Source organism: Pongo pygmaeus, chromosome 10 (assembly GCF_028885625.2).
Source record: "Pongo pygmaeus isolate AG05252 chromosome 10, NHGRI_mPonPyg2-v2.0_pri, whole genome shotgun sequence".
Lineage (NCBI taxonomy): Eukaryota > Metazoa > Chordata > Mammalia > Primates > Hominidae > Pongo > Pongo pygmaeus.
Genome location: NC_072383.2, coordinates 14,834,166 through 14,861,982, shown reverse-complemented (window position 1 = coordinate 14,861,982; position 27,817 = coordinate 14,834,166). Strand labels below are relative to the sequence as shown.

Below are 27,817 nucleotides of genomic sequence, written 5' to 3'. Positions count from 1 at the left end.
TACCAAAATGTTCTTTTGGTCAATCAATGTCTCTTCAACTAACCTACTCATTAAATGAGGAATAAGGGAGCTACAAAAAAAAAATCATTAAGATGTTTGACTTCTATTTTTCCCCGTTATGTCATTGCAACTTGCTTCTCAGTGGCTTCAATAAAGCATGCTATGTTTCATCAAGTTCTGCAACTAATATTAAATAAACAATCATAAAGTATATTATGCTATATAAAGATTCTGATATGACATTTCTTCTCCAATCATCACGGTTTTAATCACAACAGCCCTAATAGCAAAAGTCAAGGTTAAAAAAATTTAAAAGATATTTTAGGTGAAAATAGGCAAGGACAAGGATCATTGATGAATACCTATTAAGGCGCTAGAAGTATTTTTTTCACTGTAAGATAAACAATAAGCTAACACAGTACACAGGATTACTAAAACTATTTTTGAACTTTAAAATAAATTATTTGAAAATTAACTCTCCATTTACTACCCTTTGCTCATTTTAAGTGTTTTAAGACCTCATCTCTCAACCTCAGTTTCAGTGAAATAAAAATTTATGTTTGCTTTCTTGTAAACAGATCACAAACTCATTAAAACACATTTTTCTCTCTATATTTTTCCATATCTTCCTGATTTTAATACTAATTGTTAGTAACTCCTGAGCTTCCTAGTCCCCAGAGTTTCCAGAGAGACAGAGTAACTGGGTTGCTTGAGATGAAAGGTTTACATAGTCTTTATTTAGCAAATCCTCGCATCGCACAAAGCACAAAATTAGCCATGGCTCCAATTAGTGACTCCAAGCCAGAGCATCCAGAACACCGCAGAGTAAATTGGCCTGCTATGGTTTGCCTCTTTTATACGCATGTTAGTTTCCTCTCCATATGTCAAGCTCAGCTTGAGATTTCTTCATTTTATTCAAAAACCTCTTCCTATCACCCAACTCCCAGGTTCCAGATATGCTTAGAAGATACTACTGGATTCCCAACACTTAAAACACTCAGGATTCACAGAATTAAAATATATGCTAGAGTTTTATGTAACGGAAAGAACTTGGGATTTAAAAAATGGTATTAACAGATTCTACAGAGATGGGTAGGGCCTTATATTTCTTTAATTTTATTTTGTCCACAAAGCCTGAAGAAAAACTGAGAATGGGTCTCCTTCAACCCAGAGTAATAATCAAAGGCCCTTGGTACACAGACAACTTTAGACATAATTTCAGGTAGTTCCTGGGACTCCTGAAACTCCAAATAGTAGGTTAACAATGTCTTTTTTAGGCATTGTTTTTTTTAGGGTGCGGTGGCTCACATCTATAATCCCAGCACTTTGGGAGGCCGAGGCGGGCGGATCACAAGGTCAGGAGATCGAGACCATCCTGGCTGACATGGTGAAACCCTGTCTCTACTAAAAATATAAAAAATTAGCTGTGCGTAGTGGCACATGCCTGTAGTCCCAGCTACTCGGGAGGCTGAGACAGGAGAGTCGCTTGAACCCGGGAGGCAGAGCTTGCAGTGAGCCGATATCGCACCACCGCACTCCAGCCTGGGTGACAGAGCGAGACTCCATCTCAAAAAAAAAAAAACAATGTCTTTTTTAGAATCTGTCCTTACTTACAGATAAGTTTCTGTTATAATTCCTCTGATTTTCTTGAGTATAGCCTTATCACAATTTGGCAAGTTTTCATAGTTCCATATTCTTTCCTTTCAAGCAGACTAGACAGTAAGCTCATTAAGGGCAAATATCAGATCTCGTAATTTTGGTAATCCCAAACACTTTGAGAAATAGCTGAGACAAATTAGATGTTTAATACCTATCAGATGACTACTATCTTTAATAAGGTTCCATTAAGTAAAGGTAGAAAACTGTGTTTTTAAAGGATTACAAAATAGAATTTACATTAGGGGACTTAGTTTCCCATTTCAGAATTATACTTTATAGAACTTTATTCTAAGGAAAAATGGAGGACAAAAACCATTGCCTTAGATAAGAGATTGGCAAATCTTTTTTGTAAGTGGCCAAAAAATAGATATTTTCAATCTTGTGGGCCACATGACCTCTGACACAACCTCTTAATTCTGTCCTTGTTGCTGGAATCAGCAATAAGTGCTATGCGACATGTAAACAAATTACCATAGCTATGTTCCAATAAAACTTTATTTACAAAAACAGGGCTCACAGGCCAGTCTACCCCATTCACTGATTTAGATTACTGGCTCCATGAAAATATTTATAATAAAACAAGAAATTCCTACAGACAAATTAAAGACAATATCCATTAGAAAAATGGGCAAAGGAGATGAACAGGCAATTCACAGATAAGGAACTACAAAAGGCCAACAAACATATAAAGATTCTCAACCTAACAAGATCTATCAGAAAAATAAGGCATGACTGGTAATGCGACTTTTCCAGACATTTTGTATTAGTTTTATTTAACCAATACAGAATGGCAAATAATATCTCCTACGTGAATTTTTGTGCTCTCTTTAAAAGCAAAACCTAGTGGGGAAAGTCCCATTTTATTATCTCCAATTCTTCCCCTCCCACTCTCTCTGAAACCCAAATCAGGTTTTCCACTCCACCATTCACCAAAACTGCCCCTTGGTAAAAGTCACCAATGATCTCCAGATTGTTAAATACTTCTCTTCCATCTTATGAGCACACACAGCAGCATTTGATATAGTAAACGGTTACCTTATTCCCTCCTCAAAACAGTGTTTTTACTTGGCTTCTGAAACACCAAAATCTCTCCACCTTCTTCCTACCTCAGGGGCTGCTCTTTCTCAGCTCCTTTGTTGGTTCTTCCTCATCTCCCCAACCCTAAACACTGAAATGCCAAAAGCACAATTCTTGGATCTTTTCTCCATGTATACTCACTCTGAGGTGATTTCATCTTGTCACCTAATAGCTACATGCTATCTACTATATTTTGCTAATACAAGTCAAGTCTCTGATCTGAAATCCAGACTTACACACCTAACTCGGACAACAGTACTCATTTGAAAAATGATCTTCCTCCTATACACCTCCTTCCAAAATCTACTTCATCTTTGGTCTTCCTCAACTCTGAAAAGAAAAATCTGCAACTTGCACACTAGTGTATAGAACTAAGAAGCTCCACAAAGAGAAGCCAAGTACATAAGTAACAGCTAAATATAAATGGATTGAGATGATAAAGAATTTTAACTGAACACAATAAACAGTGACAACAAATTAACAGTAAATTGACTAAATCACGCCAATTCTATCAATACTAACCTACAGCAAAAATAGAAGGAAGTCTCAAATTCTAGTCTAATGTAATTATCCTTATTAGCATCACTTTATGTTTATTTACCTTAAAGATCCAAGAACAAGGGGAGGAAAATATCAACCACAGATTTTTATTTTAATCTGAAATAAAATCTGCAAGGAAACTATGTCAGTGTTTAATGCAAAAAAAATCTAGTTCACTCTAAAACAGATTTTTCTCTTCAAAAATCTTATGTTTAAGAAAAAAAAAGCACGTGGAGGAGGCCTATCCCTATTTTTCCACAAGAAATAGAAGGAGAAAGGCCAAAAAAGAAGGGAAGATGGAGAATGCAGTAACCCAACAGCTAAGGAGAGTCTCAAGAGGGAAGAACTGTTATTAAGAGGTCATCCAAGTATAGAAGAATAGATAAGACAAAGAAAAGATGTCCCCGGATTTAATAACATGATCATCAATGTCATTTCACTGAGAAAAATCAGGAGGGGGGCAGCTACCAAGGCAGAAATCAAAATCCAATTAAGTGGAAGGGCTAACAGAAGAAGAAATGGTCCTAGCTTTGTTAATATAACTTGAAGAATGGCCCTAAAAGAAAGGAAAGAGATGAAATAGTATTAGACGAAAGTATATGGTATGGAGATGAAGCTCCTCTAGTGTTTGAACTTTCCCAGAGAGATAAATCTTTATTTTGCTATCCTCTTTAAACAGATATCATTTTAATAATTAGTGAGTATTAGTTCTAACATAGTACTATGCCACAATTCAATAATGTCTCTAGACCTATTAAGGTATATATGCAACACTTTTTTAGTTCTTTCTTCTGCTTTTGTAAAATTAAAATAGCTTTTCTATTTGCTTTATCTTTCATTATTTCTTGTTGCTGCTAATACATATCACAATTGCTTTATTTAAAACACATTTGCTAAACAAGTGCCTGAAATGACAGAAGGTTATGCTATTTTCCTTTTACTACACTCATAGATGTTAGTAGCTAGAAAGAAGAGCCAGTACTGAAGCCAACTTTAGTACTTCAGCTAATAATTCTGTGTTCTGAGTATATTAAAAATTAGTCAAGAATAAAGGCATTTATTTAAGTAACATTTCAACAGGAGTACAGCAACATAAATGACATGCAACAGATTCTACCGCCATATAAAGAGAACAGAGTACAGTTTAAGAACCAATTAAGAAACTATTCTTAAACTCAAAATACAGAAAATTACCTTCAGAGGAAGGGGAAAAGATACAAAATAAAAGTTTAGTTATGAGCCAAGAAATTAAATCTATCACTAAATTTACCCTGCTAATAGCATACCATCAGATTAAAGGCAAGTAACCAAAAATATTCCCAACTTTGAATTTTCAAAGTATGCAACATGGATGGCTTAATATTCATCTCTCAGCACTTAACTGCCTTGCGTGGGATGCCCTCCAATATCAAGATTCTGACATAAAGGTACTCATTAAATCATAAGCTGCAATTTGCTTTTTTAACTTTCTTATACAGACTTTTTTTTTTTAAAGGACTTATAAGGCTTTTTTATGGACTTGCCCTAGTGCCACATTCTGTATAAACACTTATAGAAAATGGATGAAATTCATTCTCAACACTGTCACCTATTATCTTTCCAAAATGTAAATTTCATTCTCCTCTGCTTGAAGTTCTTTACTGGCATTCCAGCGCCATCATAAAGCTTTAGCATTATAACCAAGGTCCTCCATGATATGCTTCTCTTACATTATTGATTATTCATTCACTTTACAAATATTTACTGGGCACTTACTGTGTGCCAGGCACCGTTTTGGCCTGATGATGGTGACTCAGAGCAGGAGTAATAACAGTTGTGAATTGGACTCTAGATCTATTATGATAGTAGTACCAACAGAATTTCCTGATGGACTGATTATGGGGTGTGAAAGAAAAAATAAAAATGGTTCCAAAGTTTCTGGCCTGAGCAAGTAGGATGGAGCTACCATTAAAAGGAGTTAGACTCGGCCAGGTGCGGTGGCTCACGCTTGTAATCCCCAGCACTTTGGGAGGCTGAGGCGGGCAGATCACGAAGTCAGGAGTTTGAGACCAGCCTGACCAACATGGTGAAACCCCGACTCTACAAAAATACAAAAATTAGCCAGGCGTGGTGTCACGCACCTATAATCCCAGCTACGCAGGAGGCAGAGTGGGGAGGAGAATCGCTTGAGCCCGGGAGGCGGAGGTTGCAGTGAGCCAAGATGGTGCCACTGCACTCCAGCCAGGGCGACAGAGCGAGACTCCTTCTCGAAAAAAATAAAATAAAAAAAAAATAAGAATTAGAGTCATTAAAACCCTATGTTACAGCAGAGCCAATATAGCAAGACCCTGTCTCTACAAAAAAATTAAAATTTTGCCAAGTGTGGTGGCACACGCCTGTATTCCCATGTACTCTGGGGGCTTAGGCAGGAGGATCACCTAAGCCAGTAAAGTGGAAGCTGCAGTGAGCTATGATTGTGCCACTGTACTCCAGCCTGGGCAACAGAGCAAGACTCTGTCTCACAAAACAAAAACAAGCAAACAAAATAAACCTCTGTTATACAGATATTAAAAGGGGCAAGACATCCCTAATACATCTGGTGCTCTAATAAAGTTACCTTAATCTGCACTCCCAGAATACCAATTTAACATAATCACTGTACTCACAGCCTTGTATTTAATGGCCTATGATTTAATTCTTGTGTGTATCCTGAGGGCAAATACTATCTTCATATCTCTAGAACCAAGAAGGGCCTGGCCTGTCTCTTTATATAGGTTTAGTTGAATGCTCTTTGAAAATAAAAAGCCTTTTTTTTTTTTTTTGAGGCAGGGTCTCACTTTGTCACCCATGCTGGAGTACAGTGGCGTGATCTTGGCTCACTGCAGCCTCGACCACCCAGGTTCAAGTGATCCCCCTACCTCAGCCCTTCAAGTAGCCTGGACTACGGACAAGTGCCACCACGCCTGGCTAATTTTTGTATTTTTGTAGAGACGGGGTCTCGCCATGTTGCCCAGGCTGTTCTCGAACTCCTGAGCTCAAGCAATCTGCCTGCCTCAGCCTCCCAAAGTCCTAGGATTATAGGTGTGAGACACCCTACCTGGCCAAAAAAAAAAGCCATTTTTTAATAAGAAAAAAATCTCTACCTCCGAAAGCTGGTATGATATATTGGGGAAAAAAGTTGTCTCTGTGTCTCTTAGACCTGCCTCCATTTTTTTTTCTTTGAAGAAATTAGATGGTGTTTTATGCTAGCAAGGTCACTTCTCTCAGAGACGTCTAAAAATAAAGAACGTGATATAATGGGAACAGAAAGGTATTCATGCTTTTCTCAGTCTTCCTCAAGCTGAGAAAGTTTCATAGAGGAATAATGTTTTTGAGTTTGACCATAAAAGAAGGTAGAATTTTTCTCATTCTCTTTTTCTCTGGGAATAATAAATAAAATAAAAGAGATGGGAGAGACAGGTACTGAACAAATCATAAAGTTAATGTACCTTTTACATAAGGAGTTTGAAATCAACCTAAAAGTAACAGAGATCTAAGACATAGAGGGACAATATCAAATAAGAGAACTGGGTTATAGGGAGCTCATTCAGAAAATGAGGAAGAGAATAGGTTGAGTAGAATCAAAAGGGCTGAGGAAGCAAATGGGTAAAGTCTTTATCAAATGGATAATCAAGCGTTAAGGTTTCTGGCTTACAACAATGGTGCTGTCATTCCTGGACAAAGAATATTAAAGAACAGGATTTCATTGGGAATATTAATTGAAAATATAATTTGTTACACTTGAAGCAAATAGATTAAACTATTAGGCTTTTAGTTCTAAGTTATTTGTTCGCTAAGTGATAGCAAGAAAGAACTGCTACAACTCTAGTCAATTATGTACTAACTTAAACTGTTATCTCAGTGTTACGGTGCTCTACTTCATCTCTATTTCCAGACTATAAGGGCATATTTTCTACTTATTTTATCTCCCTTCTTAGTATTTAGCACAATTCTACTCACAGAGTAGACACACTAATTCTGAATTCTATGAAGTTAAGACATCTTTCTATAGAGTCATCACTATTCTCAACTTTCTCTGCAGCTAAAATAAATTTAAAACATTATGATAATGTTTTATTAAACAGTTCATCAAAGTCAATAAAAATCTTTAAAATTTAAGTTATATGCTAACCTGGAGAGCACATTTCATTTTGCGATATAACTTCAGACTCATCTTTTTCACCTGAAATATCTTCTTCATCAGAGAGGACCAGAAAGGCTTCTTTTGGCAAACTCTCACTACTTTCTTGTTTAGATGGTGAACCAAAAGAACTTTCCATTTTCTCTTCCAAATCTGGATTTGTCTCATCGATTGGAAGGAGAGATGTTTTAGAAAAGCAAGTAAGTTCATCCTCAGAAGGTGCGAGCTTTTCCAAAATAGGAATGATTTCATCTGTCTCCATAGAGTCTGTATTTTCTAAGATATTCTCACTTTTGTCATCTTCAATAACATTTTCATTAATCGTTTCTACAAGATCTGCAGAAGTTTCATCTTCATTCTTTTCACCTTGGTCAATTTCCATACTGCTAGATATAGCATCTTCTCCAAGAGCAAGCTCTGTGATATTACCTTCCTCTACCTTCTTTTCATTTTCAGGAGGTCGATCTGAACAAATAGTTGTATCATCTGTTTCTGGAGTTTCTTCATTAGCATCAATATTATTATCAGCTTTATTTTTCTCGTCCAATGAGTCTTTACTCTGAATTTGCTCTAATTTTTCATCAGCCCCATTTTTTTCAAGAAAATCATCATCTTTATTGCTACTTGGTTCTATATTGTCAATTTCAGGAACTGGTTCACAAACTGGTACAGAATTTGGTTCAAAGGTACGATCGAAGGTTGATTCAGAAGTCAGCTCATCAGAGGCCAGTTCACCAGTGGCCAGATCATCAGAGGCCAGTTCACTAGAGGATAGATCACCAGGGGCCAGATCATCAGAGCCTGGATCAGTGGAAGTTGGTGCTCCAGAAGCCAGATCAACAGAAGTTATTTCACTAGAGGCTATATCATCAGCGACACAATCACCAGAAATGGGTTCAACAGGGACCGGTTCACCTGGGATGGGATCACTAGAGGTGGGATCACCAGAGGAGAGATCATCAGCAGTGGCATCACCAGAGGTGGCATCACCAGGGGACACATCACCAGAAGCGGCATCACCAGAGGTTGCATCACCAGAGGCAGCATCACTAGAGGAGGGCTCGCTAGAGGTGGGATCACCAGAGGTGGAATCACCAGAGGCCAGTACTCCGGAGGCTGGATCTCCGGCATCCAGATCACCAGGGGCTGGATCACCAGAAACTGGTTCAGCAGTCAGTTTAGAGTCTGGTTCTGAAGTTATATTATGGGGAGACAAAGGTTCACAATTTAAATCATCATCCTGCTTGTTTTTTACATTAACACTTAGGATACAGGGTGTTTCTTTCCATTCTGCTTTACTTCCTTCAGGATCAAAACAAATCTCTTCAATGCCATTCACCTCTTCCTTGTCTTTAATGTAATCCATATTTTCCAAAGGTGAGGTTGGGTCCAAATCTCCATTTTCATGGTTGCCATTTAACAGCTTGACATCAGTTTTCAACAGTTCTTCTTTGACCTTGTACACTGCTTCAAGTTGCTGACGATCACTCACTCTCATCGTTTTTCGAGCCTTAAAGACTTTTTTCTGAGGTTCTTCTAAACTGTCCATTCTGAATCTTTAAGAAAAAAGAGAAAGAGAGTTTAATAACGGAAACAGAAGTCACCTAATTGTAGACTTAATACAAATTGATCTTAGAAGAGATGCAAGCAGCACACTTCACGTAATGTTTAAATAAAGACATAGAAAACCTACTGCTCGTTGTATACTAATTTTCTTATTTACTGCATCTGTGTAATACAAAATCAAAAATGGCCATAGTCTACTAGAAAATCAACTAGGAAGTATTAGGGGAAAAAGGGACAATTTTTTTTTTTCAATATGGAATTCACAGAGTATGGAGATGTATAAGAAAAAAAAGGTAGATAAAGAAAAAAAAAAAAAAAAGTACCTGAAGAAAATGAGAAAGAAAAATAAAAGTGTAAGAACAAAAACAGTAGGGAAATAACAGGTATAGAGATAAAGGAAAAAGGAGGAAGAATTAAGAAACATGTAAAAAAAAGATTACATTTGCAACCAAGCATAATTAGATTGGCAGAACTATAAACATATTAACAAAAGATTACCATCAAGAAAGAAAATTCACAACAATGGGAGAAAATATTTGCAAATCATATGCCCGATAAGACTTTTATCTCGAATCTAAACTTTCATATCTAGAATACAGAATATATATTTATATAGAATACAGACTTTTATATCTAGAATATCTAAGAACTGCTATAATTCAATAATAAATCAAATAACCCAATTTAAAAATGGTCAAAGGACTTGAACAGACATTTCCAGAAAGAGACCCCTAAGCCAAAAGTCCATAAGAATAAACATCATTAGACATCAGGGAAACGCAAGTCAAAACCACAATGAAATAACACTGCATACACAACAGGACGGCTACAATCAACGAGAATAATGAGTGTTGGCAAGGATGTGAAAAAACTGGAACTTTCATACAATGATAGTGGGATTGCAAATAGGTGCAGCTGCTTTGGAAAACAGGCAGTTCCACAATATGTGAAATACAGAGTTGTCATATGACCCAGTGATTCCATTCCATTCATTTCCCAAGAGAAATGAAAACATATGTTCACACAAAAACTTGTACACAAATGCTCTATAGAGGCACTAGTCATAATGGCCCAAAACTGGAAACAATCTAAATGTTCCATAACTGATGAATGGATAAATAAAATGTGCCATACCCCTACAACAGAATATCATTCAACCACAAAGGGGAATGAAGTACTGAACATAGCTACTACATGCATAAACCTTAAAAATATGCTGAGTGAGAGAAGCCAGTCACAAAAGGCCACATACCAAATGATTCAATTTATATGAAATGTCCAGAGTAGGCAAATCTAGAGACAGAAAGTAAATCAGTGACTACCTAGGGTTGGAAGATTCTGGAGAAAATGAGGAGTGGCTGCTAAAGGGTACAGGATTTCTTTACAGGGTTATGAAAATGTTCTAACATTGATTATGGTGATGATTATACAGCTCTGTGAATATACTAAAAATAACTGAATTGTACTTTAAGTGGGTGAATCGTAGATATGTGGTTTTACCTCAGTAATGCCACTACAAAAAAATTTCAAAATAAATACAAAGGGTGTGTGTGTGTGTGTGTGTGTGTGTGTGTGTGTGTGTGTATTCTTTTTTTTTTTGGTAAGTTGTGCTAGAGTTTTATCAATTCTATTCACTTATTAAAGTATGAACCTTTACTTGGCTGATGTTTCTTAGTTTTATATCTGCTTTCTTGTTTTAATTATTTACTCTAATATTTATTATCTCTTTTCACTTACTTTTTCTTGGAAAGAGCTTAATATGTCATCCTTTTCCTTGAGATTCAAGCTTAAGTGTTATTTTCAATCTTTCTTCTTTTGTAATGTGTGCATATAAAGCTATAAATTTCCCTCTAAGAGCTGCTTTAGTTGCATCTCACATTTTAATGTGTCATTTACATTATTCCATTAAAATATTTTCTAATTTCCATCATGATTTCTTCTTTCATCTATGAGTTATTTAGAAGTAGGTTTCTTAAAAAGGTAATGAATTCTGACCAAGTGAAGCTCACTTAGAAAAATACAAGGCTGATTTCACATTCAAAAATCAAGCAATGTTGACCATGAACAAGCCATGATGCATTCTGACTTTATTTCATGCCCAGCAGAGTGTACAATTACGAGTTTTGCCTAAACTGAATGTCTGGTACCAGGTTGTTACTGACTGAATTGTGCAGCATCCCACACCCCACATCCCCAGAAAGATATTAGTCTTAAGCCCCAGTACCTCAGAATGTGACCTTATTTGGATAGGGCCTTTACAGTGGTAATCAAGGTAATATAAGGGTACTAAAGTGAGCCCTAATCCAATACAATTGGTGTCCTTATAAAAAGGGGAAAATCCGGACACAGACAGACATGCACACTGGGAGAATGCCATGTGACGACTGAAGTTATGGTACCACAAGCCAAGCAACTACCAGAAGCTAGGAGAGACGCCTGGAACAGATCCTTCCTCAGCACCTTCAGAGGGAGAATGGCAATGACAACATCATGATTTCAAATGTGTTGCCTCCAGAGCTCTGAGACAATAAACTTCTGTTAAGCAAAAAAGAAAACCACAAAACAAATCAAGCTATTTAATTCACCATATAAACAGAACAGAGGGACAAAATGAACAAAGGATTACCTCAACAAATACAGAATACTCATCTGACAAAATTCAAGACTGATGCGTAATTACAACTCGCCAGAAACTAAGAATACAAGGAAACTTATTCAAATCTGATAAAGGTTATCTACCAAGAAAACTAGAGATATCATGTCTGATATTGAAATAGGATCAGAAGGAAACAAGGATGTTTCCTGTAACCATTTCCATGTTAACATCTGGCCAGTGCAATAAAGGCAAACAAAAGAGCACAAGGATGTGGTTCTGAAGAAAAACAATGTCATCAATCAATAGTAGAATAAAACAAAATTTCTTTAAGGACTAAGATGTACAGGAGGCAGGAATACTGTTTTCACATTGGATAGTCACTTACCATTACCATCACCAGTAGGAATGATATGGTAGAATACATTTGCTTTGGCCTGAGAAAGAAAGAAAAGCAGCCCCTGATGCCTGGAAACTTAACTGATGCTCACAGTTAGGGCTCAATGTTGTTAACGGATCTGATGCTTACAGTTAAGCCATGCTGTTCTCTGGTTGGACATAAAACCAACTCAGAGAACATTCAAGTCAGACAAGGTCACTGTGCAACCCACAAAATTCGAAACATCCCCCCTCACTAAATGAGTGATGGCTATTTCTTTATCTTATTTTTTTTTCTTTTTTTTTTTTTTTTTTTTGGAGACAGAGTCTCGCTCTGTCTCCCAGGCTGGAGTGCAGTGGCACGATCTCGGCTCACTGCAAGCTCCACCTCCTGGGTTCACGCCATTCTCCTACCTCAGCCTTCCGAGTAGCCGGGACCACAGGCGCCCGCCACCACGCCCGGCTAATTTTTTGTATTTTTAGTAGAGACGAGGTTTTACCGTGTTAGCCAGGATGGTCTTGATCTTCTGACCTTGTGATCCACCTGCCTCGGCCTCCCAAAGTGCTGGGATTACAGGTGTGAGCCACCACACCCGGCCAACTTCTTTATCAATTACAGCTTTATCTTGTAATAGTCTGTCCTCCCTATATAGATAAAATTTATTGAGATACCCAAGTATAGAAGTGCCCCCACTTTCTGACATCACCCAATCCACGATAAGGATCTACTTCCTTAATCTCTCCCCAAAATAACCCAACCTATACTATACTCAAATCCTATACTAGGTTTTTTCTAACATCCTTTTACTGATTGATGTGCCTTACAGTTTAACTTTATTTCCTCCCTGCAGCAAATAGTAAACCTAACTTTTTCAATTACAAAGGTGTTCCTGCTGGTCTTTGGCTGAAGGGCATAAAATAATAAGCCTAGCCTACTTGCTGGAAGCCAATTCAGCTTGAGATTCTACCACTTTGTCAGAGAATTTCTAGACTGTGATACATTCTGTATTCATTCTCTCACTTTAAGCCAATTACTTAGAACATATTTCTTATTCTAGCCATTTTATTTAAATTATATAACTAAATAAACTATTTAGAAAAATTACTCTTCATTTAAACAGAAACCTTAATACAAAATTATAATAGACACTATGTTAAGGGTTTTTAATTACAGACTAAAATTTCACACCTTCAAGGTCTTTCCCTTCCCATCATTACAAAGTTTTGCTAACTGCAAAATTTTCTGCAAAAAGATACAGATACAATGCATTGTATTTTGCTGTCACTTTTCCTTACTAATTCCAAAACTACAAAATAATTAAGTTTCTAATATAAGTAGTATAGTTACCCTTTAAGTATTTCAAAATACTGAAAGGCCATTCTTTTGAACTTTAGCCTCATAATATCCACATTTCTCAGATATTATATGGATAGCTGGTAGTTATTACCAATTGCATTAAAAGTAAGTATTCCTTTTAAAAAATTCATAACTTTTAATAACCCAATTAAGAACATGAACTCTTACATTAAAAGTAAGCATTCCTTTAAAAAAATTCGTAACTTTTAATAACCCAATTAAGAACATGAACTCTGTAGACTGTAGACAGATTCATAGATTTGAATTCCAGCTCTCCCAGGAAACCTACTGTGTGAGACTGGGCAAATTACCTAACATCAATTTCTTAGTTTTGGCTACCTTAAAAAGGGACTAATACCAACACCTGTCACAAAGGTTGCCATGAGAACTAAATGAGATTCTATACATTAAGCACTTGGAATGTAGTAAGAACTCAATAAATGTTATAACCGTCACCATCTATATATTCAGGATAATGTTTTTAGGAATAAACTAAATATTCAGGATAATGTTTTTAGGAATAAACTAAAGAGTCTGAGACAAATTCCTCTTTGGTATTTTATATATAAATTAGAAAATCCAACATGTAAACCTCACAGTTAATATTAAATTGCCACCATCAAATAATATTTAATAAAAATATATAATTTAAGAAAAGTTAATTTTATCAATAAAATTGTCATTAACTTCAGTAATAATAAAGCACTCTAAAAAGAATTATAGAATAACTACCATCCATACCCACAAGGGAGCACACTACAGCCATTTACCAGATCTTATGGGTTCTAAATATAATAAAAAACAGACAAAGCAATCAGGAAGCAACACGAACAATTAGTTCAAACTAGTGCAGCCATATCTGTACAAACCAATCAGCAGTCTGCTTTTAGAAATGTATTTTGCATTCGCAAAGCATATTTGAGAAAGATACACATTAGAGAAGGGTGTGTTACCTGCAAACAAGTTTCCATGGCTGTAATACCAGTGCAAAACACTTCCAAGGATCATTTTAGTACTGTCGCCTAGAACTAAGATGCCATTCATAAAACTATTCTATAAAATGAATGTTAGTATTTTAGGTGGCAACTCAAATCAGAAAGCTTTCACATGACTGTAATTCATTTTCACAGAAAAAAGCACTGGTATTTTACGGCAGAAGATGTCTGCCATGTCTAAAAGTAACTGCAAAACATGATGAACTAGTTTCTCCTGAAAGTATTTTTTTCATGAGGAAGAGAGTCAAAATAATGTTTTTTAAGTCTCTGTATATTCAAGAACTCTGGGAAAATAATATCACTAATAAAACCTTTTTCTATAGAAATTTATATTTAAATAACCAGAGAAGGGTATGTTACCTGCAAATAAGTCTCTCTGGCTTGGAAATTTTTTCAAATTTTTGGTAAATTATTTTTAAAATATTTTTAAGGAAAGCCCAACGAGCTTCTTCTTTAAATGAAAACATTACTCTCTTCTCTGCTTCATCCCCCTCCACCCACTTCTTTCTAGCAAGAGATCATAGCAATGAAACAACAAAGGGAAGCTGTTATGTCTTAGCCTACAATCTGCCTGCTCAAAAAGCTCAAGAATTTAAATGGCTGTTCAAGAGCTGCTCACAAACTCAGCCAATCAGCAGCCAGCATTCTGATTCCTGCCCAGCAACAGGAGACAGACAATAAGGTCAGAAAAACATAGTTAAACAAAAACTGTATCTGCAATACTTAAGTGTGGTTCTTTGTTTGAAATAAGTAATCTAGAACACAGTTTACATAAAACCCTAAATCCACATAACATGCATTAAATATACCACACACATAAATGAATAAGATTTACATCTTTTATGCTATTTGCTTTAATAAATATCCATGAACATTTCAAGAAATATACATTAATATAAATTAATTTCCTACCTGAGGAATAAGTCAAATATGGACAATATACATAAGAACATATTTTTCTATACAATGCAAAATTCAAATGTAAATTTCTTTTTAAAAATTCCATAGACCATATATATAAAATATATAAATCTAGCAAAACCTTAAATCCAGACAAGTAAAAAAAAAATCTTCATACCCATCTACCACTATTGTTACAGATTTCCGACTCCAAAAATTAATAGTATTCTGGACCCAAAGGATTACTAGGAATATTATGAAGTGTTGTGCTGTCTACTGCACTGAACTGACTTAGTTTAATTCATCTAATGAAATCTAAATGTCTGATTCTGGACAACCTATATTAAGTGGTATAAGTACAATTACTACATCCTTTTCTCCTTAACTGCCTTTTGCAGCAAGTTACAAAAGGTTATATGAGATGTCCTTTCAAAGCTTTATTATAAAACAAATGTGTGGATTACAAAGTAAATATTCATGAAAATTAAAGACATTTTTATTATATTATACCATTCTATAGTTCTTTAAATATAGGATTATAAAATAAAAATTGAAAATTTGTTATCAGAATTTTTTTCTCAAATTCACTACTTATTAGGTGTTCTTAATAACCAAGTTTTAAAAATAAACCTCATTTCCCCCCTTCCTTACAGATGAACCTTGTAATTTTTCAAACATACCCAAGAGGGAGCTTGCTGCAGCCATACTCTTAGTTTATATAATCTCCCCACAGGAAAAATATATCAACAGCTGCTTCAATGTTTCAGTCCTGTGAGAGAACTGAAATTCACTGTCTGATTGGCTCAAAGCCGAAATAGTCTAAAACCAATCAGACATCAGTGTCACAAACCTTGCCCAGCAACAAGGGAAGCAGATGAGGGCAAGAGCTCTATTAAAAATGCAAAGGATGTGAAAATCAAGGTGAACAATGAAATGGAAACATTAGGAATATAACTCTAGATGCTCTGTTTGAAAAACAGGTCTATGGTAGGGTTTCTTTGATTAAATAAACTAGGGTCTGTACTGCTTTCCAAGAACAGACTTAACTAAGTACCACGATTGTTGGGTCAAAAAGCATATACAACACATAGACAAAACAAATGCTGTATTAATTCAAAGTAATGAATATCTGATGAAGTATACTTCAAAATAAAACTAAAGCAAAAGCTTAGAAAACATCAAGCAAAACCTTTTAAGTGGACATGGCATTTCTATCTTTGACAAGGCATTCCAATTATATTCATGCTGTTGCCTGACAGTACAACATTTTTCTGAATAAAAATTTCATTCATTTTTCTACTGAAAATAATTTTAATTCAAGTTTATTTTCATTAAATGGCTGAATTAAATATTAAATAATCACTTTATGCTGATAATTTCTAACCTCTTTAGAAATGCAACTCTGCTATTAGATTCTTTAAGAATCCCATTCTCAGTTGAAAACTGTATGATTTTATTTTACACTTCTAAATTTTCCTTGAGAATTTGCAATACTCTTAAAAATAAAATCATAAAGAATAGTGGGTTGCACAATAGATGCTAATAATCTGCTTTACTGCTTACTACCCATTAAATAGACTAGTGAATCTGTTCACTCACTTTGATACTTATCTGCTCAAATTTAGTATAAAGATTTTGAAATTTTTATTTTAAATACCATGTCCATCAGTATTTGTGGGAGACTGGTCCCAGGACTCCCCACAGATAACAAAATCTGACAATGTTCAAGTCCCTTATATAAAGTAGCGTAGTACTTGCATATAACCTATGCACATATTGCTGTATACTTTAAATCATCTTTAAATTACTTATAATACCCAGTATAACACAAAGGCTATGTAAACAGATGTTACACTGTTGCATTGTTAGCTACGGTTCTCTCAACTGGTATAAAATAACTGTCACTAGCTATCCTGCCATCTTAAAAAAAAAAAACAAAAAACAGTAAGTGGTGAAATCTGTTTATCAAATACTCATAAACTCAGTTGAGTAAGTTATCGAGTGATCATAATATTTGACACTTTCACAAATTAACCCCTCTGCCTGTCACCGACCAAAATGTGGAATGCAATATCCCCAAACTAAATTGTAAAAAATACCCAACCACAAAGGAAACAGGGAGTTTGCTTTACCAACAATTCCCTAGACAAGGTTACCAACAATTCCCTAGACAAGGCAGGACTAAATCATGTCCTTAAAAGTTTGGTTACATCAAAGCCAGAATTGTCATTACAGTCTAACTTCTTGTTGCATTCAGTGCTATGTTTTCAGAAATTTTGGAATGGTCCACATGATAAAAACATAAGACACCTTAAAATTACTTCTCCAAGTCAATTTTTGGGATCATTGTGTTACATGGGCAAAATAAAATTAAATGACCTGATCCAACAAATGCCATTTTAGAATACATAGAGCAAATTACACCCCCTTAGAAAATTGGCCAATTTTCCATCCAGGCCCTACTCACTAGCTTGCCAAACTCTACTATCCCTATGCAGATAAGGAGTGAAGTTACAGAAGGTCTTGTATTTATCTCCACAGGCATTTAAGAAATCATTTGTCCAGAGCTGGGCGCAGTGGCACATACTTGTAATCTCAGCTACTTGGGAGGCTGAGGCAGTGGACTGCTTGAGCCTAAAGGGTAGAGACCAACCTGGGCAGCACAGCAAGACCAGGTCTCATTAAAAAAATAAATAAATAACCAGCAGTAGAAATCATTTGTCCAAACGTACTTTTCACATTTTGCTTGGGTGAAGTAAAATACCCAGAATGAGGTATGAGGAGCTGAAAGATATAAATCCTTCAACTGCCAGGAAATAACTCTTACTTTTCTTATTAACCCAACCTAAAGAGAAAAGCTGGACAGCTAACTTTCTGTGTCAGTCACCTTTTACTAGGTGATAATGCAGCAACAACAACAATAAAATTTCACTGGCTAATAACTGTATACTTTTTCATTATTCTAGGACACCAGGCTGAAGGAATAGCACCCCCTCACCCCATCTAGGCCTTGTGGCAGAGGTAAAAGACCAATATGACAGAGATATGCAGTATACAATAGGTTTTAGCAAGGGTGTCCAAACTTTTGGCTTCTCTGGGCCACAATGAAAGAACTGTCTTGGGTCACACATAAAATACATTAACGATAGCAGATGAGCTGAAAAACAAAATTTCATAATGTTTTAAGAAAGTTTACGAATTTGTGTTGGGCTACATTCAAAACAGCCCTGGGCTCTATGCAGCCTGTGGGCCCTGGACAGGACAAGCTTATTTTAAAGCTTTTGCTTAGACATGGTGTACATTACTTTCATTCACATTCCATTGGCTAAAACCAAATTAGTCATTAAGGGCATGGGAAGTAAAAATCTCCCAAGGGGAAACACCTCATGTCACATGGCAAAAGGTAGGGGCATATAATCCTCTTGCTGTAAAGAAGTATAATTATAAAATATCATGCAAACTATCACACTTTAAAATACACATATTCTAAAAAGCTTGGCATAACAAAAAGACTTCTGAAGTAACAAAACTAGGTTCTATTCCATGTTCTAACATTAGTATACAACCACCATAGAATAAATCAATTTAACTCTCTGGAGTTCAGTTTCCTCAACTGTAAAACTGAAGAGGTTAGGGCAGATGCTTGCTAAGTTCCATTCTAGCTCAAGTTTTAGCTATACTGACACATATAATTTTTTATTATGAAATAAAAATAAAGTGCCCTGTACAACACAACAGCTTACTCCTCCTTCTCCATCCTTGACTCCTAAATGCAAAGATAAGCATAATCTTGAATTTGATGTTTATTATTCCCAACCATGCCTTATAAATTCTGCCTTTTACTAACACCTTGAAAAAAACCCCTTTTATTACACACCTTGAAAGGAGAAAAAGAAACTGATGCTTATCAAGGAATAATATATGTGAGTCACTATAACAAAACATATCTTTTTCTCATTAGTTTATGTGATAATTTATATAATTTCAACTTTACATATCATGTGAATTAAGAAATCAATAATTATACTACTATCAATAATTACACAGATAGTAATTTTAACTTGGTAAGGTAACGCAGACACCCAATTCAGTACCAAGTTGTTTTCTTCAGCACAGGAACCCTTCTTACGCATTTCATCATTTAAGTTTTGGTACCATTGTAATAGAATGTTCAGCAATTGTCTTCTTTATCTCTTTGAAAATGGAGATGCCATTTAAGATCACTGGTAAAACCTATCTACTCAGTAAATGAGACCTGAGAGTAGACTCCCTCCCCAATTTCACCAGCCTGCTGACTGCTTCATGTATTAGCTACAAGAGTATTACCAGCAGCTTTCTAAGTATTAAATTATCTCATCCTTAATTTAACATAGCAATTAAGAGCAGAATTGACTCAACCAACTAAGAATAGAAGAGGATTTCCTCAACCTGATAAAGGGCACCAAGGAAAAACCCACAGATATCATACTTAATGGTCAAAGACTGAAATCTTTCACCCTAAGATCAGAACAAGAAAAGATATCTGCCCTCACCATTTCTAGTCAGCATTGAACTAGAAGTTCTAGCCAGGAGAATTAGGCAAGACAATGAAATAAAAGTTAAACAACTTTTTGTTTGTTTGTTTTTTGAGACATGGTCTCTCTCTGTCACCCAGGCTGCAGTGCACTGGCACAATCTCAGATCACTGTAGCCTCCGCCTCCCGGGTTCAAGTGATTCTCATGCCTCAGCCTCCTGAATAGCTAGAATTACAGGCGTGAACCACCAAGCCTGGCTAATTTTTGTATTTTTAGTAGAGACGAGGTTTCACCATGTTGGCCAGGTTGGTCTGAAACTGCCAAGCTCAGGTGAACCACCTGCCTCAGCCACCCAAAGTGCTGGGATTACAGGCATGAGCCACCACACCCAGCCAAAAGTCATATAACTTAAAAAAAAAGAAAGAACTATTTTTATTTACAGATAATAAAATCTTGTATATAGAAAATAGTAAGAAATCAACTAAAAATTTATTAGAATAAGAGTTTAACAAAGTTCACTATAATAAGATTAACATATAAAAATCTATTACATTTCTATACCCTTGAAACAAATGATCCAAAAATAAAACAATCTCATTTAGAGTAATATCAAAAATTAATTTTGCCAAATAAGTACAAAACTTAATATTCTGAAAACTATAAAATACTACTGAATACATTAAAGACATAAATAAATAAAAGACGTTCCATACTCATGAATCAAATCAAATCCTTAAGATGTCAACACTCCTTAAATTAAGCTACAGGTTCAAAACAATCTCTATCAAAATCCTAGCTATTTTCTTTGTAGACACTGGTAAGCTGATCCTAAAATTAATATGAAAATGCAAGGGTCCCAGAACAACCAAAACAATCTTGAAGAAGAAAAATAAACTTGGAGAACTCATACTTTGCATTTTCAAAAGTTATTACAAAGCTACAGTAACCTAGACAGTGTGACACTACTAGTAAAATGACAGGTATATCCTTAGGATATATTTTGGAAAAGAAATAAACCCTCACTTTTACAGCAAATTGTCTTAGACAAGGGTTACAAGACCATTCAATGGGGAAAGAATAGTATTTTAAACAAAGAGTGTTGGAAAAACTGGATAGCCACATGCAAAAGAATGAAGTTGGACTTCTATTTCTTGCCTTATACAAAAATTAATTCCTATAAATGAAAGACCTAAATTTAAGAGCTAAAACTAAAATCTTAGAAGGAAACACAGACATAAAATCTTCATAAATTTGGAACAGGCAATGGTTTCTTAGACATGACCCAAAGAGAAGCAACAAAAGAAGGAAAAAAAAAAGTTTAACTGAACTTCATCAAAATTAAAACTGTTCGTGCTGCAAAGGAAACCACTAAGAAAGTGAAAAGACAATTCACACAATGGACGAAAATACTTGCAAACCATATACCCAATATGAGACTTGTATCTTGAATATATAAAAACTGTTACAATTCAATAATAAAACACCAAATAACTCCATTTTAAAACGAGCAAAGGACTTAATAGGCATTTCCACAAAAAGGTTTTTTTTTCTTTTTCTGTTTTTTTTTTTTTTTAATTATTATTATACTTTAAGTTCTGGGGTACATGTGCAGAACGTGAAGTTTTGTTACATAGGTATACACGTGCCATGGTGGTTTGCTGCACCCGTCAACCCGTCACCTACATTAGGTTTTTCTCCCAATGCCATGGCTTTTATAAGCCAATAGTTCAAAGCCAATAGTTCATAGGCAGTAAACATCATTAGTCATCAGCAAAATGCAAGTCAAAACCACAATCAGATAACATCTCACACACACCAGGACAGCTATAATCAACAAGAATAATGAGTATTGGCAAGGATATGGATAAATTGGAACCTTCATACAATGCTGGTGGCATTGCAAAAAGGTGCAGCTGCTTTGGAAAACAGGCAGTTCCACAATATGTGAAACACAGAGTTGCCATACAATCCAGCAATTCCATTCCTAGGTATATACCCAAGAGAAATGAAAACATATGTCTACACAAAAACTTGTATACAAATGCTTTATAGAAGCACTACGCATAATGGCCCAAAACTGGAAGCAACCTAAATGCCCTGTGACTAATGAATGGATAAATAAAATGTGGTATATCCATACAATAGAATATCATTCAGCCATAAAAGGAATGAAGTACTGTACATGCTACTACATGCATAAACTTTGAAAACATGCTGAGTGAGAGAAGCCTGTCACAAAAGGCCACATACTGAATGATTCCATTTACGGTATTCCCCCCTTATCCATAGAAGATACATTCCCAAACACCCAGTGAATGCCTGAAACTGGATAGTACTGAACCTTACATATACTGTTTTTTCCTATACATACATACATACATACATCTAACTTATAAATTGGGAACAGTAATAGATTGACAATAACTAATAATAAAATAGAACAATTATAATAATATACTGTTCGTTTCACAGAAGTATAAGATAGTTCTTACTATAGATCTTAGAAACCTCAGCATATGATTCTTTTTCTTTCCTTTATTAAGTCAAAAACTTTAACCTTTTCACTTAAAGGAAGCACTTTACAGCTTCTCTTTGGCATATCCAAATTGCCAGCATCACTACTCTTGCATGTTGAAGCTGTTATTAAGTAAAATAAGGGTGACTTTAAGACAAACATTGTGATACCAGCACAGATCTAATAACCCAGACATCTCCTAAATGACTAATGGGTGGGTAGCGTCTACAGTGTAGATATGCTGGACATACTGGACAAAGGGATGGTTCATATCCTAGGTAGGACAGAAGAGAATGGCATGAGATTTCATCACACTACTTAGAACGGTGCCAAATTTAAAACTTATGAATTATTTATTTCTGAAATTTTTCCACTTAATATTACCCACAGTTGACTACAGAGAGCTAAAACCACAGAAAACGAAACTGTGGAGAAGGGGGGACTAATGTATATGAAATGTCCAGAATAGACAAATCTACACAGACAGAAAGTGGCTTACCAATTGCCTAGGGTTGGAGGGCTTGGGAGGAAATAAGGGTTGGCTGCTAAAGGGTACAGGATTTCTTTATAGGGTAATAAAAATGTTCAAACATTGATTGTGGTGATTACACGACTGTGAATATGCTGAAAACCACTGAATTATACACTTAAACAGGTGAATTGTATGACATGTGAATTGTATCTCAATAAACTAGATATTTTTAAAAAATAGCAGAACTTCAGTTGAGTGTTTTTCATTTATTTTTAACCTAAACCCCTTTACTGGGTCACACTTCCAACATGGACAGAACAACTATACCAAGAGAACCGAGTGTTGGTTTATACTTTAGAGCGTTCACATTTTTAAGTCAACAAGTGTATCTGTGATTATATTGGTGGTGAAAGGCAGTATGTGTAAAATAGCAGCAGCCTTGTTCTCTTATGTCCTCATCTTGGATGAGGTCATTACTCTTTTTCCCTGTCCTAAATGGTACATAGTTCTACAGTATGCTCATCTTGCAGGATTGCAGTAATGGGCATAAAATACCCACGCAAGATATTTAAAAACAAAAAACAAAAGACAAAGCAGTACTAAGCATGACACAGGTGACCCCTCCAGGAGCAAATATTAATAAAGTCTTTTGCACATGGAAAATTCAATTAACTATCTTTTACCAGAAAGACTACAAAGTCTTAAGTGAAACAGAAACATTCTCTTTTATTATAAAATGGTACTATAACCAAAAGGCCTTACATGTAATTAATGATGATAAATGTTTTTAAATGAGGTACACTTCTTGAACTTTCTGATGTTACATATGGCTTTGTCACACTTTATCAATATTGTTTTTATTCATATGGCGTGTTCTGCCACCATTCTCTGTATTTGCCAGTGCTCTGAAGGTATCCTTTTAGAAATTTTTATTATAAATGGAGTCTAATACTACATTTATGTATTGTTTAATGGAACACTTTGACATTTTTTATTGAGTATCTAGTATAAAATTATTACTTCTTTCAAATTTTAATCTCTGTCAAATCTCAGGGAAAATTAATACATTTTAAGTGTCCAAAGCTTTGATACTAGAAAACATCTTAAATATGCTGATATCATGATGATGTGCTTCTGAGGTCATTTCACAAAAGAAGAAAAAAATGAAGTATTCTAGTATAATATTAGTGAACTACGTAGTGTTTAGCACATAGAATACAATTAAGTATTGGCTAAAAGAATGATACGCTATATACACGTAACTGACATCTAAAATAATTCCTACATGAAAAAAACTATTCTTTTAGAAAGCAAAGACAATAATCTAGAACATTTCAACAGACTTGTAAACTAGCATGCTGGCATGTTTACATACAAAAAGTAATAAAATATACCCACTTATAAGTTGCCTAATAGAGGCAAAACAGAGCAGCATTAAAATTAATCAAATACACAAGAGAGGCATTTTTCAGCCTTTTATAAAGCTTGCTTAGTTTGATTTCCCATTTCAAAAATAAAATGCCCCTTTAAAAGAAATCTACCTTTGCTTCTTACTACATACTGATGAAAACCCTCTTTAAAATAAAAAACATACCCCAAAGGGAGCCCCCTGCAGCCATCTTATCAGTTCTTTCACAGCAACAGAAACTGAAATACAATTTGCATAGTCACTGTGGTTGGCTAATAAAAGCAGCATCATGTAACCAATCAGGAAGATAGAAATTAGACAGCCATAAGAGAAGAAATTTTAAATCTGCCTGGCAACAGCCTAAAAATAGAAACAATATGCTAGCAGGAATCTTAGAATAGATGCGAATATAAAAGCAAAACTTCCAGCAAAAACACTCTATTTTTTTGGAAAAAAATATGTGCCTTGCATTTCATCACCTAAAATATTAACTTGACACCTTTACTTATTAGTGCCAATTAAAGAAACGAATGTTAAGCTAAATAAATGGGCCACTTTCAAGAAACATGCCATTGTCCATATATATTTGTGTGTGTGTGTGCACATCAATACCTATATATTTAAGTGCTTTTCTATTTACAGGAGAATCATAAAACACTTGAATCACAGTCCTAATACATTAAAGGTTCTCTAAAATCTCAAACTCTAAACAGTACTACATTTTTCCTAGCACTTTTTTTCTGCAAGTTTATGAGTCAATCAGATTTGTTGGTTAAAAAAACTGTTTAATACGTATTAAAAATACAAAGCTTAAATAACTTACCAAAGCAGACTTCAAAATAAGGTAGGAAGTATGCCTTATACTTTTTTTAACACAAACTTCTTTCCACAAACAGTAGTGTCTTATACACAGTAGGCATTCAATAATTATTTTCTCAATTAAGTTAAAATAATTTCTATCAGTTAGAAAAACAAATTATCTTATGATTGTGTCAAGTAAAAGTTAACCATGCACATAAATAATCTGTACAACACCGCTATTTTTGATTTTTCAATTTTGCCTAAAGTGGAGTAACGTTAAAGTTGACAATACTTGAAATTTCTTACTCCTTTACCCAGATAACAGAATGCATTTCATCATTCCACCTTTCCAACCTAATAATGCTTAATAGGCATGTCTCGCTGTACAGTACACATTTATTATGGAGTGGATTTTAATTCCTAAAGATGGCAAACAATGTATAGTCTAATATAACATCATGAAGAGGATTACAGATCAGCAGGAAATAACCAAACCAAACCAAACCAAAAAATAAATAGATAAATAAATAGGAAAGAGAAAACAAAAAGAAAAAAAAAACCTTTAATTTCAAGAATTTAAATTACAGTTGCTGAAATGAATGGCTGGTTTGACAGCCAAGTCATGTTAAAACCAATGCTATTTATTAATGTACTTGTTCTATGCATTTCTTATATGAAACCATCCAGTAGTGTGTTTTGATGAAATGACAAATTAATTTTAAAATGTTTTCTTTGGTCACTACTTGTTATCCAAAATGCAAAATGAATTCATATATTTGACACTACGAAAGCCTAAACACTTACTATAAAAATTATATGTAGAGGACTTATTTTAATCATGAACTAAAGATTAGAAACAATGCCTTTAAAACATATATAGGAACACAGAACCATTTTAAGTAACAAAAGCTCCATTGGAGGAAGGGTAAAAATTACACGAGTAATCCACCAACTGAGGCTCTTTTTAACCGAATATTTAACAGTGGTTAGATTTTAAAATGAAATTTAACCAAGCTTTTAAAAACACCGTCTGGGCGTGGTGGCTCACGCCTGTAATCCTAGCACTTTGAGAGGCTGAGGTGGGTGGATCACAATGTCAGGAGTTCAAGACCAGCCTGGCCAAGATGGTAAAACCCTGTCTCTACTAAAAATACAAAAAGTCAGCCAGGCATGGTGGCAGTGAGCTGAGATCATGCCATTGCACTACAGCCTGGGCGAAAGAGCAAGACTCCATCTCAAAAAAAAAAAAAAAAAAAAACCCATAAATACTATTATTTTAAACACTGGTCTACATGAAAAGTAGCTTAGCTTATTTTACTTTTTTTTTTTTAATGTTACATTCATATGCAACAGATATCCAAAATTTAACCACAATTATATCTAAAATATCTTAAAATAGTTCTTCTTAACTTATACTGTTATCCTCATTGCAAGGAAAGCAATATTAATAAACCTATGAGTCACAATTAGTGAAAGAGTATATCACAAACACATCAGACTTTGTTAATAGAGCACTACAGGCCAGGCGTGGTGGCTCTTGCCAGTAATCCCAGCACTTTGGGAGGCTAAGGCAGGTGGATCACATAAGGTTGGGAGTTCGACACCAGCCTGGCCAACATGGCAAAACCCCGACTCTACTAAAAATACAGCAATCGGCCAGGCGTGGCGGCAGACATCTGTAGCCCCAGCCACTCAGAAGGCTGAGGCAGGAGAATCACTTGAACCCAGGAGGCTGAGGTTGCAGTGAGCTGACATCATGCCACCGCACTCCACCTGGGCAATAAAGTGAGACTCCATCTCAAAAAACAAAAAAATAAAGAACTACAAGTGAAAACATTTAATAATCCCATATATCAAATATCACTTTAAACATGTCTTGGAATTTCATATTTTCTTTATTAAATTAGTTTTAATGCTTTTAAAATAATTTTTGCTTATACTGGCCAGTTTTGTTTCAAGAAAAGCAAGAAGGCATAATGTTTGCAAAAAATTATTCAAAGCAGTTACACATCACATACCAATCCAAATTTGAGGGAAATTGAATAATCAAGGCACCTTAGAACAATTAGTATAGCAACTAAAATGCCTTAGAATAGTTTAGAGAGTTCCAGGAACTTCACCCTGAATCTCTATCTTATTCCTCTTCTCTTCCACCTGCCCTACTAAAAACCCACAGGAGTTTAAAGTGGCAGCTGAGATGTCTGGGTGCAGTGGCTCACGCCTATAATCCCAACACTTTGGGAGGCTGAGGTGGGAAGACTGCTTGAGGCACCAGAAGTTCAAGATGAGCCTGGACAACATAGTGAGACCCTGTCTCAACAAAAAAAATTTAAAAATTTGCAGGGTGTGGTGGTGCACACCTGTGGTCCCAGCTACTCAGGAGGCTGAGATGGGAGGATCACTTGAGCCCAGGAGGTCAAGGTCATAGTGAGCCACGATTGCGCCACTGCACTTCAGCCTGGGCCACAGAGTGAGATCCTGTCACAAAAAAAAAAAAAGATGAAAGAAAAAAGACCCTTAATCCTCTTCCATATTATGGAGGAAATTCAAATTCCTCTTTGTACCAACTATTTATCTTCTATAGCAGAGCAATATTGCTGGTTATCCCTCTTTGTAGATCTAATTAAAATTATTTTTTATCACAAATTTTCCAGCCAATTCTATTTATAATTCTACATCTTCCTTCAGTTAAACCTTTCAAAGAAACTTAACACTTTTGATAGCAAGATCTCTACCATTGGGCATACAACAAAGAATGAACCAGCACCTCCACTGGCAGCAAAAGAAAAAATTACATTTCCACTCTAAATTTTTCCTAGCAACAATGCCTAAGAATACAATCTACTTGTTTCTGGCAAATGTCTGCAATCGACTTAGTTTCA

General features: G+C 35.3%; 1 protein-coding gene across 4 annotated transcripts in view; it reads right to left on the bottom strand.

Annotated features, from left to right (window-relative positions):
- ATF7IP (activating transcription factor 7 interacting protein) overlaps positions 1–27,817 on the bottom strand; it is a 118,982-nt gene that overhangs the window by 69,884 nt on the left and 21,281 nt on the right. For 3 of the 4 annotated variants that reach the window (XM_054444565.2, XM_054444567.2, XM_054444569.2), the window contains exon 2: positions 7,427–8,991. In XM_054444565.2, the coding sequence (XP_054300540.1) occupies positions 7,427–8,991 (1,565 nt within the window). The remainder of the gene's footprint in view (positions 1–7,426; positions 8,992–27,817) is intronic. The other variant, XM_063672453.1, reaches the window with a different exon arrangement.